Below are 17,916 nucleotides of genomic sequence, written 5' to 3' on the forward strand. Positions count from 1 at the left end.
GGGTGGTCCAATCGGACCTAAACTGTCCCGAAGAGACAGTGATCAGGAAGACTACGTCTTGCTGATCTCAGGGGCCTCGCAAAGTCCATGATCGATCCAAGAGAAGGTTTTCAAGCTGGCGACAAAAGGCAGCCTAGGCTGATTAAGTTGGGATGGCTCCGGAACAGAAGGAAAGTGGAAAGAGAAAGTGTGTCCATTTGGTGAGGAATCCTTTCTGTTTTGAAAAAGACTGCCCCCCCAAATTTCTCTTTTTAAGCTAAATTAAATCCTTAAGCAGAAGAAGTATGCGGCGAAATTAACCTGCATTGGATTGTTTTGGATAGTATTTTTTTTCTTTTTCTTTTTGATAATTATACTTTGCGGATTGAAGTGCTCGCAACTTTTTTCTCTCTCCTCTTTTTAAAATGAACGGACAGGTTTTCTTCTTCTATTTTTTGTTGATTTACTTTTTAATTTAAGGATTAAAATCTCCTTCTCTATTTTAACAAAAGTTTCTACTATTTGCTATTAAATTCCATTTAAGAACTTTGTTTCCCTTAAGCCTGAGACAACATTAGAGAGTGAAAGGAAGCAATACTGCTGCTCGGAGGCTAGAAGCTAGAGTTTCTGAAACTGCACACTTTCTCCTGTTTCTCCTTTGATCTTACTGTTTCTGTACTTCAAAGTTCCATAATTAAAAGTAGTAAGAGCCAAGGGCACGAAGTGTTTACACAGGTGTCCTTTGACAGCTTTATCGGCACTGGGAGGGGAAAAAAACGGAACCCCTTTCTTGTGAAGATTACAAATGATCTTGCATTTAAGTTAAATATTAAAAAAAAGTCTGGAAAGCTAGAGTGGCAGCAATTTACAATTTGGAAATATGGATCAATTTTCAGAAGAGGAAACTTTAATTTTTGCAAAATATTTGGGATGGAATTCAAAATTTACTGTAGGTAACTGGAAGAATTGAGAAGAAGATAGAGTTTTTACTAGAAAAAAATGATGGAGATGGAGCACCAAAAATTGAAGAGAAAAATGAATTCAAAGGTAAGAAAACTGACGATTTGATTTGTGGAATGAATGTGGTTGAAAGCAAAAAAATGGGAGTATGGAAAAGGGAATTTGATGGACTGGAGCTCTACCCCAAATTTCAAGGCACAGAAGAAGAAAAAAGGGAAAAATGATGATTTTAAGGAGAGAAACCTTACCAGAAGCATGATTGACAACCAAAGATAAATTAATTAAAGTAGCAAATGGAGGGTGCTGAGACTACCCAAGAGATGGAACAAGTAACAAGGTGCGGAGAGATGTCCACAAAAACTTTACTAAGGAAATAAACAGAAGATTAATTTCACAAGTAGCAAAATAAATAAGACTATATGGCTATTGGAAGGACACAGGTTGATATATGAAAGTTGATAATAAAAAAGTAGCTAAGTCTGGTGATTAGTAAATAGTAATTTAGTAATTTTTAGATTGCTATGTTAAATAAATAATTGATAATGGCAACAAGGTACATTTTTGTGTTGGCTGGATTTGAGGAAGTTGGATGTAAATAGTAAATGATTTTGTTAACAAATATTAATAACAATAATAATGAAATGATAAGAGATATAGTTAATGATATACATATGTACTGGTTTAACATAAGGAATTTGGATATAAATTGCAAACAGTGACTATGAAAAAAAAGGCTTAGAAATTTTGTTAATTAATCCTTATTTTGAATGTGTTATAATGGTGTAATGTTACTGGATATATGAAAGTTGATAATAAAAAATTAACTGTTTTATAATTAGTAAGTAATAATTTAGTAACTTTTAGATTGTTATGTTAAATAAATAATTGATAATGGCAATAAGGTACACATATCCGTTGGCTTGATGAGAAGAAATTGGATATAAACAGTAAAGGATTTTCTTTTTTCTTTTTTTTTCAAAAAGTTTTATTGGTTTTTTTAAAACATTTATAAGGAAAAGGGTAAGTGGAATGGTTACAAATTTTGGCAGTTGCAAGTGTGGCAGACGCCTGCTCCCTCCAAACTCATAGGTTACATCTAAATATCAAACATTAATACATAATGATAAAGAATCAGCATATTAATTCTAGAAAAAATAATTTTCAATCAATTTATATAGTTATGATATATAGTCTAGATATAATTTCATTATTACTTTCAGTCTGTTTATAACATTGTGGTTTTCTTATTCATTTTTGTGATCTGAGCTTTCTTAGTGTTTCCCCTTCACCCCCCGCTGGCAGAGCTCCGGCCCCTCCCGTGTCCTGTGTGACCGTTGTGGTATCTTCTGTTTTTTCTAGGTTCGCTTTATTTTTTTCCATAAAGGCCTGTGCCTCTATGGGTGTGTTGATTCTGATTCTTGTCTCCTCCCAGAATATCAGCATACCTTCAGGCATCAACCATCTAAACCACACCCCCTTCTGGTATAGTTTATTCGCCAATTGCGAATAGCTTTTCCTTTTTTCCCTAATTTTTTTGGGAATCTGCTTCAGAATGGTTATCTCCCTGTCGTGGTATGTCAGTGTTTGCCCCCTTTGTACACCCAGAATTTCATCTCTTGTGGTTTTCCTAAGGAATTTAATATGAACCTCCCTGGGTACATTGTGTGTTCTGGCATATGCTGAATTCACTCTATAGACCAGATCTATTTCCCATTCCATCTGCTGTTTATCTTTGTGTATGTATTCAGCTAGAATATTAGTCATAATGTCCCTTATGTTTTCCCCATCTGCTTCTATTACATTTTGAAATCTAAGATAAAAGGACATTCTCTCAAACTCTGTTTTCATTTGTTGGATATCAAGTTCTTTGTTCCCCTTCTGTAAAGCCTCTACCCCCCCTTTCGCCTCCGCCACCCCACCCTCCACAAGGTCCAGTCTCTCTGAGTTCTTATAAATGTGAACTTGATTCTCTTTAATTTCATCTTTTATTTCCCTTAGCTGTTTCTTAATTTCCTCCTGGCCTTGTAAAATTTGTTGAAGCATTTGTTGAAGGTCTATCTCTGTAGTCTTAGGTTGCATCAGTTCTGTTATCTTTGACTGTGTGGCTGGGCTGGATGTTGCAGATGTTGGAGCAGAAGTGGCAAAGCCAGGTTTTCCAGGTGGTCTTTTTGGAGACATGGTTTATAAAACAAAGAGATCAGTCAGTGTAGGAACTGGGCAGCTGGAGAAGTAGAGCGGGCAGGCGAGTCCAGAAGGCAGAGGATCCAAACAGGTGGGAGTTTCTTTAATCACTCTAGCAATAGATGAAAGTTTTTTCTCCAAAGAGTTCAGAAAATAACAATCCACAAGAGATTCCTCTGGGTGACTCGGAGACAAAGACCGGAAGCCTGAATTTTAAAAGTGGAGTCAGGTTTCACAGTTCATGAAGACAACGGAAGTGTGCCATCTTGCCCTGCCAGCTTTGGGCTCAGAGGCATAGAAAATTTTAAAAGTTCAAAAAGTTCTCAGGTCATCAATAAGTTCTGGATCTAAGTCCCATGAAACGCACTTTTACTGGGGTGAGGCATCGTTAGTTGGCTCTCCCCCCCTCCTCCTTCCCCAGGGGGCGAGAGCAGAATTTTAACAAGCCGCTTGTCCAAGGGGGGGGAATCCCCCTCCCCTCTAGCCGCTCCTCAAAGAGTAACTCCGAAAGGTTAACTTTTAACAGTACTGAAAAGCCTTTCAATTCAAAAGTAAGGGGATGAAGAGAGGAAGCATCTCACCGCACCGCCGTTGCTTCCTTCAGTTTTGCATTCTCCGATCAGCATGGGGCGAGACGCAGGCGCGTCCTCCAAAACTGCTCCCCGGTGCCTGGAGCAAAGCGGAAAAGCCCCCACCAGCCGCCGCCGGTGCCAGAGCCTTCCGCGAGCCGCTCCTTTGGCAGGGCGCCTCTTCGGGGCGTCCTGTGCCCCCCCGAAGACGGGGGAAGCCCACCGAAGAGCGGGAGCGGGCAAAGTCCTTGCCCGTCGCCGTAGCCGCCGGAACCGGAAGTCTAGTAAAGGATTTTCTGTTAACCAACATTAACTATAACAATAAATAGTGGAATGATAATGATAAGGAGTATAGTTAATGATATATATATATATGTGCTACCATAACAAAAGGAATTTGGACATAAATTGTAAACAGTGACTTGAAAAAAAAAAAGGCTTAGAAACTTTGTCAACTAATCTTTATTTAGAATGTGTTATAAAGGCTTAAGGCTATTGGATGATTTTTGTAATAACTAATGAAATGCCATCAGGTGGTTGTGTTTTTAACTATGGATTATTTTAGGCAAAAGGACATTAAAACAACTTTAGTCAAATGAGAATTATGCTATGTTGACAGTAAGATTCATAAAGAATTTTTGATATCTGATATGAATATATAAGCAATGACTGTGGAAGAGATGCACGAAAGTTATTTGTAATCAATTGACACACTTTCTACAAGATGTAATGTAAAATGATTCTTTTTTTGTGTTGTTTGTTCAATGAAAATAAATTTTTTTTGCAAAAAAAAAGAGTTGGCAGTTTGGTGGTTTGAATCCCTAGCGCCACGTAACAAAGTGAGCTCCCGTTACTTGTCCCAGCTTCTGCCAACCTGGCAGTTGGAAAGCATGTAAAAATGCAAGTAGAAAAATAGGAACCACCTTTGGTGGGAAGGTAACAGCATTCCGTATGCCTTTGGCATTTAGTCATGTCGGCTACATGACCATGGAGACATCTTCGGACAGCGCTGGCTCTTCAACTTTGAAACTGAGATGAGCACCACCCCCTAGAGCCAGAAACGACTAGCACATATGTGCGAAAGGAACCTGAACCTTTACCTTTAATCTGATTAATCAGGTAAGATTTCTTAAATTGGCAGCTAGTCCAAAAAATAATTATGTTCAGTTTCATGTAATTATGAAACATAATGAAGAATTATAAAGAACATTATTTCCTTGTTGTGCAGCTGTAGCTAAAATTACATTTACAAAATCGTTTCTCTTCATGGAAGTCACAGTAACTTTAGGCCAGAAGGAAAAGTGGCCTGAGAAGGGCTGAGAACAGCATCCTTCCTTAACCAATGTTGATTTCAGCAATTGCGCTAGGAAGTGTACCTGATGAATGGAATGGAGAGAAAGGCAACTGAATCTCAAAAGACCTAATGGCTTTTCTGGCATTGGTCTGCAAACCTTTGTGGGCTTCATCCTTAGTTATCTATGCTTCCTCTAGAAATAAAAGGCAGGGTTACCCAACTTCTTAAAGTGGAAGAATGTAGATTCTTGAGCTCCTGGTTGGAACATCAAGCGGTAGGCGATACTAGCAAAATTGGATGAAGTCACCTATTATCGGAATAGATGAATACAAAATAGAATTTTAAAAATGCCTGTGATCCCAACTAAGCTTGCTGATCCCACAAAGCAATACGTTGATTCCTATGCCTCAGTGAATTCTAAAGAAAAAAAGATCAGACAAGAAATTTCCACTGAGGGATATTAATTTAATACTGGGAGGAAAGTAAAAGCCATATGAAAGGCCAACTTTGGAATTGTCTTAAAGTATAAAATCTACGTAGAAGGTTGTGCTCAAAGTAAAGAAATCTTGCTGAACAATGGTTGTCCAGAGAAGCCAGTGTGGTGGAGATATAATTTGCTTTAATCCTTTAATGGCGGTCAATTGATGAGCAGCTCAAGATGTCAATTAGCTTGAGAAGTATTCAAATTCTCTTTTATTTATAAAATGTATTCTTATTGAACCAATATAACAGAAAATATGCATACATATAGCAATGGTAAAATAATGTAGCATTAAACATTTATAAAATGTGGCAAGAAAAACATTTGGAAATTATAAGCAAAAGAATTTAATAATTTAACAAGATTGATTCAAAAGTTCTCTTCCTTACCCCTTTGTCATAAAAGACCACAGAGTTAAACTTTTAGAAGAGGCCATTTAGGTCAAGGAGTCCAACTCCCTATCCAGTATAAAAATTTAAATTAATACATCACTTGTCTTACTTCCACTTGTATCTCCTCCAAATATCTGTTTCTACTCTCAAACTGAACCGTTTAGGGTTTCCCCCCTAACATTTCATTAAGAGTCTGTCTTCCTTGAATATTCCATCCAGCGTTCTGTAATGCAACGTGTACACAACATGTCAGAGGAAGCTTTGCTTAGCCTAAATAAAAACATACAATGTCCATAGCATTCTCACAATATGTCAAGGAAGTCAATAAAAATGTAAACTTTGTGTATCAAGACATTATTGATAAAATGACTACACTTTTCAAGTGTTTACGGATGGATCCATTTATAACCTCCTCTAGAATCTTCCCAGATCAGTCTGATTGATCTCTACTTTGCTGGTCTTCCTTTCCCCAATTTCTGAAGTTCATGATATTTATTCTCACCTAATTATATAACATTTTAAAACTCTCTGGATTTTTCAAGACTAAAAGATAAAAATTCAGTCAAACAATTTTCTGATTCTTTCAGAACTCCAGGATGCAATTCATCTGGCCTTTGAGATTTAACCTGGAGGTAAACAGATAGCCCTTTATTATTTTTTATCAATTTCAGGATTCAATCCTGTAATTCCTCCTGTTTTTCAGCACTTCCTGATATAAACATACATTTTTGTTGAGGTACACTGAATAATATAGTGGTATCTCGGTAGTCAGTTCTGGGAGGCATGATGCGTGCCAAAATGATGAGTACTGAACAAATTTTTCTGATAAGGAAAAATGTTGTTGAGTCACAAGGCAGTCAACACTGGGAAGTTCTAGCTTGTGTGTTGATAACCAAATTTGATGAGTTTCAAAACAGTTGAGTATCAAGGTACCATTGTAGTTAGGTTACTCTCTTTTTTTCCCCGTTAAGATTTTGCTGGAATACTTATTCTGAGAAGCTAATCAGCACTGATCAGTTAATTGCTTGCTGGTCATAAAGAAAGATTACAACTTAGACATTCAGACTTTATTTTTTGTATTTGGTCTCCAGAGTTGGGTTTCCAATATCACAATCAATACCAAGGCCTCATTCAAGGTTATGCTAGCTTCCTTCATTTTCCATATAGCATCTTAAGAATATTAGAAAAGTCTTGCTTTTGTTTTTCAGTGTGGCCCATCAGATGCCTCTGAGATGTATTTAATCTCCTTGGAAACCCATCCAGATTTGTAACTATCACAACATATTGTGGTAATGAATTGCACACGTTAATCATGCAGTATTAAGAACATTCCCTTTTCCAGAACCAATGCCAGGTATTTCTTTTGACATGAGTATTAACCACTACTGTCTTGATATTGAAACTGAATGTGCTTTTCCATTGCCATAAAACCTAGACCAGAAACAATGGATATAAGTTGCAGAACTTTAGCTTTCATTTAAATATAAGGAAAAGCTTCCTGATATTAAGAACTGTACAACAGTTGAAAGGTTGTGTTCTCGATCTTTGGAGATTTTTAGGAAGAAACTGGACAGCCAACATTCAAACCTTGGTTAATTGGATTTCTTGTACATTGTGGAGGGTTTAAAAGATGCTTCCTTCCAACTCCACATTTCTATAATTCAATGCATGGCATCCAAATGAAGACTGCTGTCATAAAGCAGTCTTCTTTCATTCATATCTGTAGGAATTAGGGTTGGACTTCTTACCATTACTTCTGCCTTTGAATTAACGTATGGTTTCATAGGATTGCAGAGCTCCAACTGTTTACATAGAGGATTTGGGTAAATCTTTGGGCTAGTTTTGTTATCTTTGGGGATGATCGTTAGCAATGAAATTGGAGATTTTCTTCTATTTTGATTCTGGGAGGAAATAAATCGTTAGCTAACTTATGAAGGGATTTATTGGGATGGGGCTTCCCATTCTGCCATTCTCTTTTCTAGTGTTTTTGAATGGTAAAAGAATTTTGAATTTTGCCCTTTATACAAGTTGTGTTGTTTTTAAATTTAGCTTATCCTACCTGTGGATGAAATATGGATTGTCTTTGCCTAAAGAAAAGAAAATAGGTAGAAAGGGATATGAAGATGTTGGATAGCCATTTGTCTGAAACGGTATATGGTTTCCTGCCTAGGCAGGGGGTTGGACTAGAAGACCTCCAAGGTCCCTTCCAACTCTGCTATTGTATTGTATTGACCAGCTGCCTGCAAGTAATATAAATCCTTCCCTTATCCACCATCCAGTCAGAGTTGAAGAAGCTTCTCAAATGAGAAGTGAAATGCCTTCAAAGAAAAACCAGAAAGTCCAGTGGCCTCCTGAAAAAGCACCTTTGGGACAACCAGGACCTGGATGACTGAGAATCCCCAAAGACCTGTATTTAAGATGAAAAGAGTAAGGTTCTACATTTAGGCAAGAAAAACGAAATGCACAGGTACAGTATAGGTGGTAACTTGCTCAACAGTAGTAACTGTGAGAGGGATCTTGGAGTCCTAGTGGACAACCATTTAAATATGAGCCAGCAGTGTGCAGCAGCTGCCAAAAAAGGCCAACACAGTTCTAGACTATATAAACAGAGGGATAGACTCAAGATCACGTGAAGTGTTAATACCACTTTATAATGCCTTGGTAAGGCCACACTGCTGCATTCAGTTTTGGTCGCCACGATGTAGAAAAGATGTGGAGACTCTAGAAAGAGTGCAGAGAAGAGCAACAAAGAGGATTAGGGGACTGGAGGCTAAAACATATGATGAACGGTTTCAGGAACTGGGTATGTCTAGTTTAGTGAAAAGGACTAGGAGAGACATGATAGCAGTGTTCCAATATCTCAGGGGTTGCCACAAAGAAGAGGGAGTCAAACTATTCTCCAAGGCACCTGTGGGTAGAACAAGAAGCAATGGGTGGAGACTAATCAAGGAGAGAGGCAACTTAAAACTGAGGAGAAATTTCCTGACAGTTAGAACAATTAATCAGTGGAACAGCTTGCCTCCAGAAGTTGTGAATGCCCCAACACTGGAAGTCTTTAAGAAGATGTTGGATAGCCATTTGTCTGAAATGGCATAGGGTTTCCTGCCTAGGCAGGGGGTTGGACTAGAAGACGTCCAAGGTCCCTTCCAACTCTGTTATTGTATTGTATTGTATTTTGGTTAGAAGGCTCTTCAGTTTCTTCCTGTGATAGTTTCCCTTCCTCTTAATCAAAATATTGAGAATTTAGACTTATTTGAAGATGACTTGCATGCTTAAAATTATTCTCCTGTTGACTGCTTGAGCTATGGAGGCAGAGTTTTTCTCTCTTGTTCATCTTACTTCAAGTTGAAAGTCTCTGATAGAGATGAGGAGACTTGGAATTACAAGACTAAGTATACTTTATGGAACGAGTAGCAATATGAATAGAAGCCACATCTTCTACCCCTTTCTTTCTTATGTCTTGTCCTGCTTCCATGATCCATATCCATGTGAGAAGTACCAATTACATACAAGTTTGATGACTACAACTATGTTCAGTGATGTCCCTTTGGATTTATTAACTCACAAACTCCATCTAATATAATGCCTCTTCTGAAAGAAAAAGGCAAATGGTGCATTAATTAGCATTTTCCTCTAATGGGTAGCTCTGCATCTGATGGAAGGTCCTGAGTTTCTCACTGCTAAATGCCATTGGACCTGAATGCTGCAAAGACCTAGCAGATGTGAGAAGTTTCCAGAGAAAAAGTATTTCCATTTTTACCTCCAGAAAATGTCCAAAATGGGCTAAAATTTCTCTACCAACATACCAGATTTCAATGCTGCAATTTAAGGATGCTGGGGCACTACATGTAGTTGCAAACTCGTATAAGAGGCAAATTGCAATGACATGTTATTTTGACATCAAATAAAAACCAAGGAGGAAATCCTACCACATTTATGTTTTTCCCCATTAGCTTTTGTTTTCCTGGGTTATACTTCTAGGAGTTTAGTTGAATCAGCAAGGTTTAGTTAGGAAACAGCCTCACCTTCCTCTACTGCAACTTTTCATTCCTAGTTGAATGCATCTATAGTACAGGAAGAAATTAAGGGATACATTTGAGCAAGATAAGCCTAACTAAGAGTTTGAGTTGAGTTGTTTTCTCTTTAGATCTGCAAGAAGACAAGCACTTTATAGCCACTTTGTCTGCAATAAGAATTAATGTTTTTTTTTTCCAGAAACTTCCATTAAACCTTCTTGGAAATTTGAATGAAATGTGAATGAAATGCTTTGTCATTTCTGCCTACTTTCAATTTTTCTGGAGGACTACAAAGCCAGTTTGAGGAAGTGATTCAAGTAAAATGTCAGATGAGGTCAGAGTATTGGATTGTGAAATACTTCTTGTATTTGGTCTTACTATTTTCACTCTAGTAAACCAACTTCAAAAAATAGAAGTAGCCATATAGGTTAAAAAAATTGCACAGATGTTTTTCATGTTTTGGACAGACCTTGGCAATAACTAGAGTTGGAAATCTTACAATGGGAGTGCATTAAGTGAGATAAATTCAAAATAGTAAAAAGGCTTGGAAGAATCATCCAGAACAGATATGCTTAAAATGTAGTATACTGACCTAGTTGATAAATGAATGCCACAGAGAAACAGAAAACAAACTAAGGTCTAGCCTTAAATTATATATAATGAAATTCATATGTGCTGTTGATTGTCTTAGGAAGAATCTCGCCTGGTTCTGGTTCTTTAAGTTAAAAATTAAAGCCCAAATCTTTAAAAAATTCAAATCAAATAAATAATGGGGATGGCAGTTCTATATACATTTGTTACTGTAGAAATATACTTTTATTAACAACCCAAAAAATCTGACTGCTTTAAAAGTAATAATGTATACAAGCAGCTCCCCACTTCCACCCACCAAAAGCGAGCCATACTATGCATGGGTACTTGATGCAATGGCCAAATGTAAAAGAGAATAGGTTTCTAAATCCTTATGTAAAGACCGAGTTCCAGCAGGTGAAGACTGGATGACAGGTTACCCAATTGGAAGGTGCTCAAGACCTATGTCTTGTTTTTCCATTTAGTGAGGATGATCTGGGATAGCACATTAAATTTGAGACTGAGGTGTATGCTTTTTGTACCATAAACCCCTTGGTGGAGATGGCCCTTGAGCCTTCTTTCAGCAATTGGTTTGTGTTACTTTGCTTCCATCTAGAGGTTAGGCGATCATCTATCTGAGGGGTCCTTTGTGCTCTCTGAGCTTGCTTGTTTTCTTGCAGATGTTTCATTACCCAAACTGGGTAACATCATCAGTGCTAGCATCTGATGAGGTTACCTGGTTTGTGTACTGAAATGTCTGCAAGAAAGCAAGAAAGCTCAGAGAGCACCAAGGACCCCTCATGTCAACCTCAAACTACAAATAATCTTCTTTATTAGTATCATCTATCTATCCATCATCCATCTATCTATCCATCCGTCCATCCATCCATCTATCTAATCATCTTTTTTGGCTTTCCTTGTGTATAAGTATTTCCTTTCTTCTACATTTCTTCAACATATCCTCCCTAACAGTTAACCTTCCAACCAAAATGGAGCTTGCTGTAGGACCATGGTTTTTCTATAGTACAAAAACCATCCTAACCATTTGGAACATGTATGTTTAGCTGCCAACAAGTGTGGAATCCTGGACTCACAACATCCAATGAGAAAAAGACATACAAAAACATGTAACCCAAGAAACAGATGCACTGATATAAGTTCTGCAACTGGCTCCATCCAAACACTCCATGACTCAAGTCAAGTAACTATATTTATACAAAAGAAAAACAGTCCTCAATTTAAGCTGATCCCTTCCCTCCAAAAGGGAGATTGAAAAACAAAATAGGAATGTATCTCCATTGCCATTTAAGTGATTATCCAATTATAAAAGCAATTATTTAGGGAAAAAACTAATCCTTTAGATGTATACTATGTTCTGCAGGCTGTGGAACCATTCCCAGTTTTGCTGGTATGGTCAAACAGTTGACATTTCTATGCTTATCTTCCTTCAGAAGAACATGTGCATGGCACATAAATAGAGAACAGAGAAGTTTAAAGATATTCACCTGCATTCATAAGATTGAGGAGATAAAAAAAGCTCTATCAAATTAGATCAAAAGCACAACTAGACCAGCACGATGTGTCCCTCAATAATCAGCCAGTTGTTCTAAGAGACCTGCATGCATGGCATAACAATAGTAACAAATAATGCCATTGCTTTTCAGCTTTTGATATTTTTAAGTATCTCCTCTCTGAATCAGGAAGTTCCATATAATCAAAATAACTTGCCTTATCCTTCCTGAATTTAATTTTATTTAATTTTAAAGCCATCTAAATCAGTTACTTGGGACAGCAAATTGCATACATTGTTTAGAAAGGCCAATTCCAAGGCAATACCTAGCCAACTAAAATACTCTTGGTTAGGAAGAGCCTGTCAAGATTATGAAGGCCAATAAATAAAGCAGTCATCCATCCTCCACCATTCAAGTGGGCATAGTTCAGTATGTACACAATGAAAACTACACATTTTGGTGAAATATTTGCCAGGCTACTCAGACAGGCTAATATTGTAGTCTTTGGAAAAGACTTATTACTAAAGTGATTGTGCAGGATCTTTTACATCACTCTTTGCATTATTATAGAGTTGCACTTTTTCAGTTTCTGACCATTCCTAAAAATAATTATGGGAATAGTTGAGCTACTGCCTCAACTTTGCTTATTTGGCAAAATACCCAGTGCCCTGTTAAGAACCTCCTATTTTAGGGCACTGAGCAAGCAAAATGCATATTCACACTACTGAATGCAAGCTGTGCCCTTGACCTACACAGGATGAGAATTCTTCATGAGAAGATTTGCCAGATTCTTACATCCTCTCCATATAAGGAAAGGTATGTTAATTAATTTAAATTCACCGCTGGATCTCATACACATATTTTGAATCTTACCAATACAGATTAATACATACTTGTGCAAATACTGCATCTGAAAAGATAGAGCAGAGATGTAACAAAGGGTCCCTGCTATAATTTTAAAAGAATACAGAGGGAAGTAGAAACCATCGGGGGGGGGGGGAATAAAACAAGACAAAACCGGATATATGCAAGCTGAAAAACAAGGGAGATGTCATCTCTTATCACAGCATACAGAAAAATCTACACACAAGCAAGGCATTGGTCTCATAAACTAAGTATAGTAGAATGAATGAAAAATCTCTGGCACCATAAACGCTGATAAATCTTCATATTTTAGGACGGTTTGGCCCTTATCCAAAAATAAATTATTCCTTCTCCAAAGAAACAAGAACAGAAAAAGTGTCACGCTGCTCAGAAGCATGGTATGGATGCTAGTGAAAACAAATACTGGGTTATCTGCCAGCAGAATCTGTGACGAACCTGCAAAGCAGGTTAAGTTCGTCCAACATCAGGAGATGAGCTTCATGGCTAGTCTAAAAATGCAGCCAGATGAACGGTGGTAGCAGTGGAGGCCCCCTGAGGAGCAGGGAGTCTGAAGATCTAACAGAACTTTAATTTGCTCCATCTAGAGCAAAGAGAGATCACAATACTTTGACGTTGTAGCAGCACCAACAATAGACAAACCTTGGATGAACTGAGACCCTGCAGAGGGGCCGTAGCTGGCCCAAGGACAGGCTAAATGCAGTACTAATGAAAGCATCCCACCAGGCTTGTTCAAAGGCTAGGCTCCACTGTGCCCATTGATATATTTATTGTAATTTTCGTTTCTTGATATTAAAAAAAAATAATGCCTTATACATTCAAATACTGTGGCCTCTGGCCTGGCTCCTGTTCCCACTTGGCACACATTTATTTTGTTTCACAAGCCGATTTTTCTTCTCTCCTCTGATGTTTTAGCGCCAGCAAAACATCTTCCGGCAGTTCCAAATGAGGGCCCAGCCCTCTTAAACCAAGAGCTGCTGTTCCCCTGCTGGCCCTGGCTTAGGCAGACAAAGCAAGCCAGGGAGAGGATCCAAGGGCATCTTTTAGAAGCTGGGATTCTTGCTAAGCACCTCTTGCTGCCCTTGTCCTTAGCTGGATAGACCTGGCTATGCTCTCCGGCACAGTTGCTGAGCTTTTTCTTCAGATTCCACTGGTGAGGTCTGTGATTACTCGAGCTTTTACCAGTTTCCGTAGGAATTCCTTCTCTCGCTGGATGTTGTGTGTCCAGGACTACATAAAGGGGAGAAGGGAGAGGGGTAAAGGAAGAGAGAAAAAAACACTCACTCTTCAAGTAGTATACATAACACTGAGAGTATACAGTCCAAGTCAAGAGGTTGCCCTAGACAAGTCTTCCATCAAATAGACAAAAACATGATTATATTTCTGATCACAATACAAATTTCTCCCTCTGTATATACATACATGGTACATATAGTTGCAAGAGGAATTAATTATCTTAATACTGTACATCTAAGACAGCTTTTACCAACCTGATGTGCTAGACCCGTGATGGCAAACCTATGGCACACATACCACAGGTGGCACACGGAGCCCTCTCTGCAGGCATGTGAGCCATTGCCCCAGCTCAGCTCCACTGCACACATGTGCGCCGTCTCCTGCCAGCTAACTGATTTTTGGGGCTCTGCCGTGCATACACTGGGGCGGGACAAATGTGGGACACATGTGTGCATATGCAGGGGGAGTGCAGCATTCTCCCCTGCAACCCATTTCTGGTCCCAGGAGGCTTCAGGGAGGCCCAAAACAGGTTGCGACGGGTGTGCGGCACACCTTCCCCGTGGCCTGCATTTGGTCCCAGGAGCCTGCAGGGAAGGCTGCTAGGGCCAAAACAAGGCGCGGGGGGTCACATGCGCATGCGGTGTGTCATGTGAGGGTGGGGTGTCGTGTGCACATTGCATTATGGGGGTGGGCCTCCCCACGCACGCTGTCTCGCGCACACGCACACTTTCAGCACGCAACGACAAAAAGGTTAGCCATCTCTGTGCTAGACTATAGTTCTCATCATTTTTACTCAAAATATCCGTTCCTTGGTGGCTGGGAGTGATGAGAAGTTAATTTACTATATCTGAAAAGTAAAAGATCGGGGAAGGCAAGTCTAGGAACAGCTTGATAAAATATTTTAGCTAATGAGGTCATATAGAATACACTATATAATATCTGAAATACTAGTTACCTTGTTTCTACAGGAGAGCATTAAAATGAAAAACAATGAAAAATTCCCCTTCAGCAAGTGAGTGGGAAGAAGTGCCGTATTTTGTTCTGTACTTTATATAGTGTAGAAAGGAATGACCTGACCTGAAAGAACTCAAATAATTTAAGTGTAGATATTTAATGTGAGAATAAGAAATTGTGGTTCATTTTCAGAGCTATCAACAGCTACTTTTGTTTATAGAAATTAATTGCAGAACTTGGGCTTTTATAAGAAAATATCCATATAAAGAAAATATCCATCCACATTTTCTTGGATTTTTCCTGTATAAAAACATTGAGGCATTTCATAAAGAACTTTCCAGTGTACACTCTGTTTCCCATCTCATTTACTACAAGGAGTGCTGCACTCCTTTCTTCATCCATTTCTGGTACAGATTCATGTTGTAGGAAAAGAAATCGCATCAAAATCTTCAGCTATGGAACTTCCCCGAACAACTGCTTAGTCAAGACAGGATACAGTGCCTGCCCACTGATATGTCAGGTTTTGTCACTGATGGACAAGCTGAGGAAGATGCAGAGCACAGAAACAGCTCCGGATAGGAGGAGGAGGAGAAGAAGAGGGAATAAATAGCAGGGGAAAGAGAAAGGAGAAAAAAAGCATGTCTGCTGGGTGCACATTAAAAAAGAAATCGGAGAGATGGTGAGTACTGTACATTCAGAGTTGGGGAGAGAAGTTTTAAAATTACATTTGCAGCCTCTAAAAAATTTTAAGCTATTGTAGTGAAGTTTTTCTAGGGCTACTAGATTTGGACTGCAAAAGTTCAGCTGACTACTAAACAGCAGTTGCCATCTGATGCAGTTGTTCTCATTTTTCATTATTTTGTTAGATTTCTCGACAAATCTAATTTTCTCTATGAATTAGGAGCTCCAAAAGCTGCTAATATAAAAATGGGATTCAAAAGAACTCAATTTCAGAGAGTATGGTACCTGTTGGAAGAAATATAAAGATCTTTCCTAGAATTTAATGCTTTAAACTTGCTTTAGTTGGTTATTTATGCAGGGTAGCCTAGACGCTTGTCATTTCCTAGAAGCTTGATCCAGAGATGTTTGGATTGATTAGTGCAACATCTTAGACTTCTCCATAGCTATGTCTTTAAATAGATGAAACAGAAATCTTCATCCATTTTATTTATAAAGTATACAAAATATGTAAATGTGGCTAATAGTCCCTGATCCCGAGACCTTCTTTCCTGATCTTGAGCTTCTTCTCATGCCCTTAATAGTCTTCTTTATTCCACATATGTTTCCAACTACTGTAAATTTTCATTTATAGAAACAATTAATGCATAATTATATATTTCCTTAGATGAAAGACCGAAAGGAAACTATCCCCAAGCTAAGCAAATAATTTCCTTTTCCCCAAATGGCTTGAATTTTTACAATTTTAAAGTCCCTCTGCCCACTTCCAATTTCTGCATTTGCACCCCTGAATCTTGCATTAGCTAATGACTCTATCTCTGTAAGTAATATCATTAACTTCTTTTGGGGTACTAGAAAGCAAACAGAAACTGACCATGAGAATGGTAGAAGCATTGCATCTAATAGGTTTAATCATGCAGAATATTTCAGACATGGTTAATATGGGGCCATAAAGACAAGTTAATCACTATCTCGTGCCAGGGCTGGCAGAGAGTAGCAATAGAGGCAGAGTTTGATCACCAGGTTAAATGCTGAATTCTCTGGAAGATTAAAAAAAATCACCTAAATTCATTGAGGGTGGGGGAAATAAACCTGCCTGAGATACTTATACTAATCATAACACTCTGAAAGTGTTAAAATCTGGGTGAGTTTCTGAGATAAGCTTTTTAGACAGGCTTCAATTTTTTTCAGTCACTATATAGAGTCAAATGTTGTAGAAAGAGATATTTTGCCTTAAATTTGCCTTTTTTTTAAAAAAATACTGTTCTTTCAAATGCAACATGCAGGATTATAGCATCTCATTATATCTTCTGTGCCCCGACAGCTTGGTATCATTATATTTGTATGAATATATAGTTAAAAACTATATATTGAATGCCACTGTGCAATTGTAGCAAAGCTATTAATTTTGAGGCCAAATGCCTGCTGCTCCATATATAATTAAATGGTACTATCGCAAAGGGTGAAGAAATTCCCAAAGGGCAACTAAAGTAGACAGGCATCTTGTTCAATTGATAAGAGACGGACAGCCGGAAAGTGAATGCCGAGCTATTTCTAATAGACACTGGGACCAAGTTTAGAAAAGTTGCATACAACTATTGTTATCCATGAGTCCTTTAGCTTCCACATCACATCCATTTGTGATAGCTGCAGAAATGTTTTCTTTCTGCCATTGTAAACTATAAGCAGCCATCTCTTCTCTACATTATGCATCAGTGGCACATTGCCTAACTAGCTTTTAGGTCCATGTTAAAGACAGAAGACTAGACCGCTGTCACACCTGTATTACCTTGAAGGGCTATGTGGTTTGCCAAGCTATTAAAAGCAAACCAAATCAAGTACATGCCATTCATTAATGAGCATGACTTTGGAGTAAATTCTCACCATTACAAATAAATGCAACTGATACTTTAGTTCCTGAAAATGTTCTCAGCTTTTGTAAAGCCATAGCAATCCAGATGGAAAAGAGCAAGACAGTCTGCAACATAAACTGAAGATTTCCATTCCTAGTAAAAACAATAGTTTATTGAAAACAAAAACGATGCACCAAAGACAAATTCCTTGTGTGTCCAATCAACACTTGGCCAATAAAGAGTTCTATTCTATTCTGTTCTGTTCTGTCCTGTCCTATTCTATTCTATATAGGACTAATGAACCAAATGAAATTGCCCTTTGGAGAAACCAAACATGATGTAGGAAAAATGTACAAAAGA

At 38.2% G+C, this 17,916-nt stretch overlaps 1 protein-coding gene across 4 annotated transcripts in view; it reads right to left on the reverse strand.

Moving 5' to 3' along the window:
- Nucleotides 1-5,663: 5,663 nt before the first annotated feature.
- Nucleotides 5,664-17,916, reverse strand: part of ST3GAL3 (ST3 beta-galactoside alpha-2,3-sialyltransferase 3) — a 234,831-nt gene continuing 222,578 nt past the window's right edge. For all 4 annotated transcript variants that reach the window (XM_081946126.1, XM_081946127.1, XM_081946124.1 and 1 more), the window contains one exon: nucleotides 5,664-14,065. In XM_081946126.1, coding sequence (XP_081802252.1) covers nucleotides 13,976-14,065 — 90 coding nt within the window. In that variant the 3' untranslated portion in view covers nucleotides 5,664-13,975. The remainder of the gene's footprint in view (nucleotides 14,066-17,916) is intronic.

Source organism: Natrix helvetica (assembly GCF_964273705.1).
Source record: "Natrix helvetica genome assembly, chromosome: 3".
Taxonomy (NCBI): Eukaryota; Metazoa; Chordata; class Lepidosauria; order Squamata; family Natricidae; genus Natrix; species Natrix helvetica.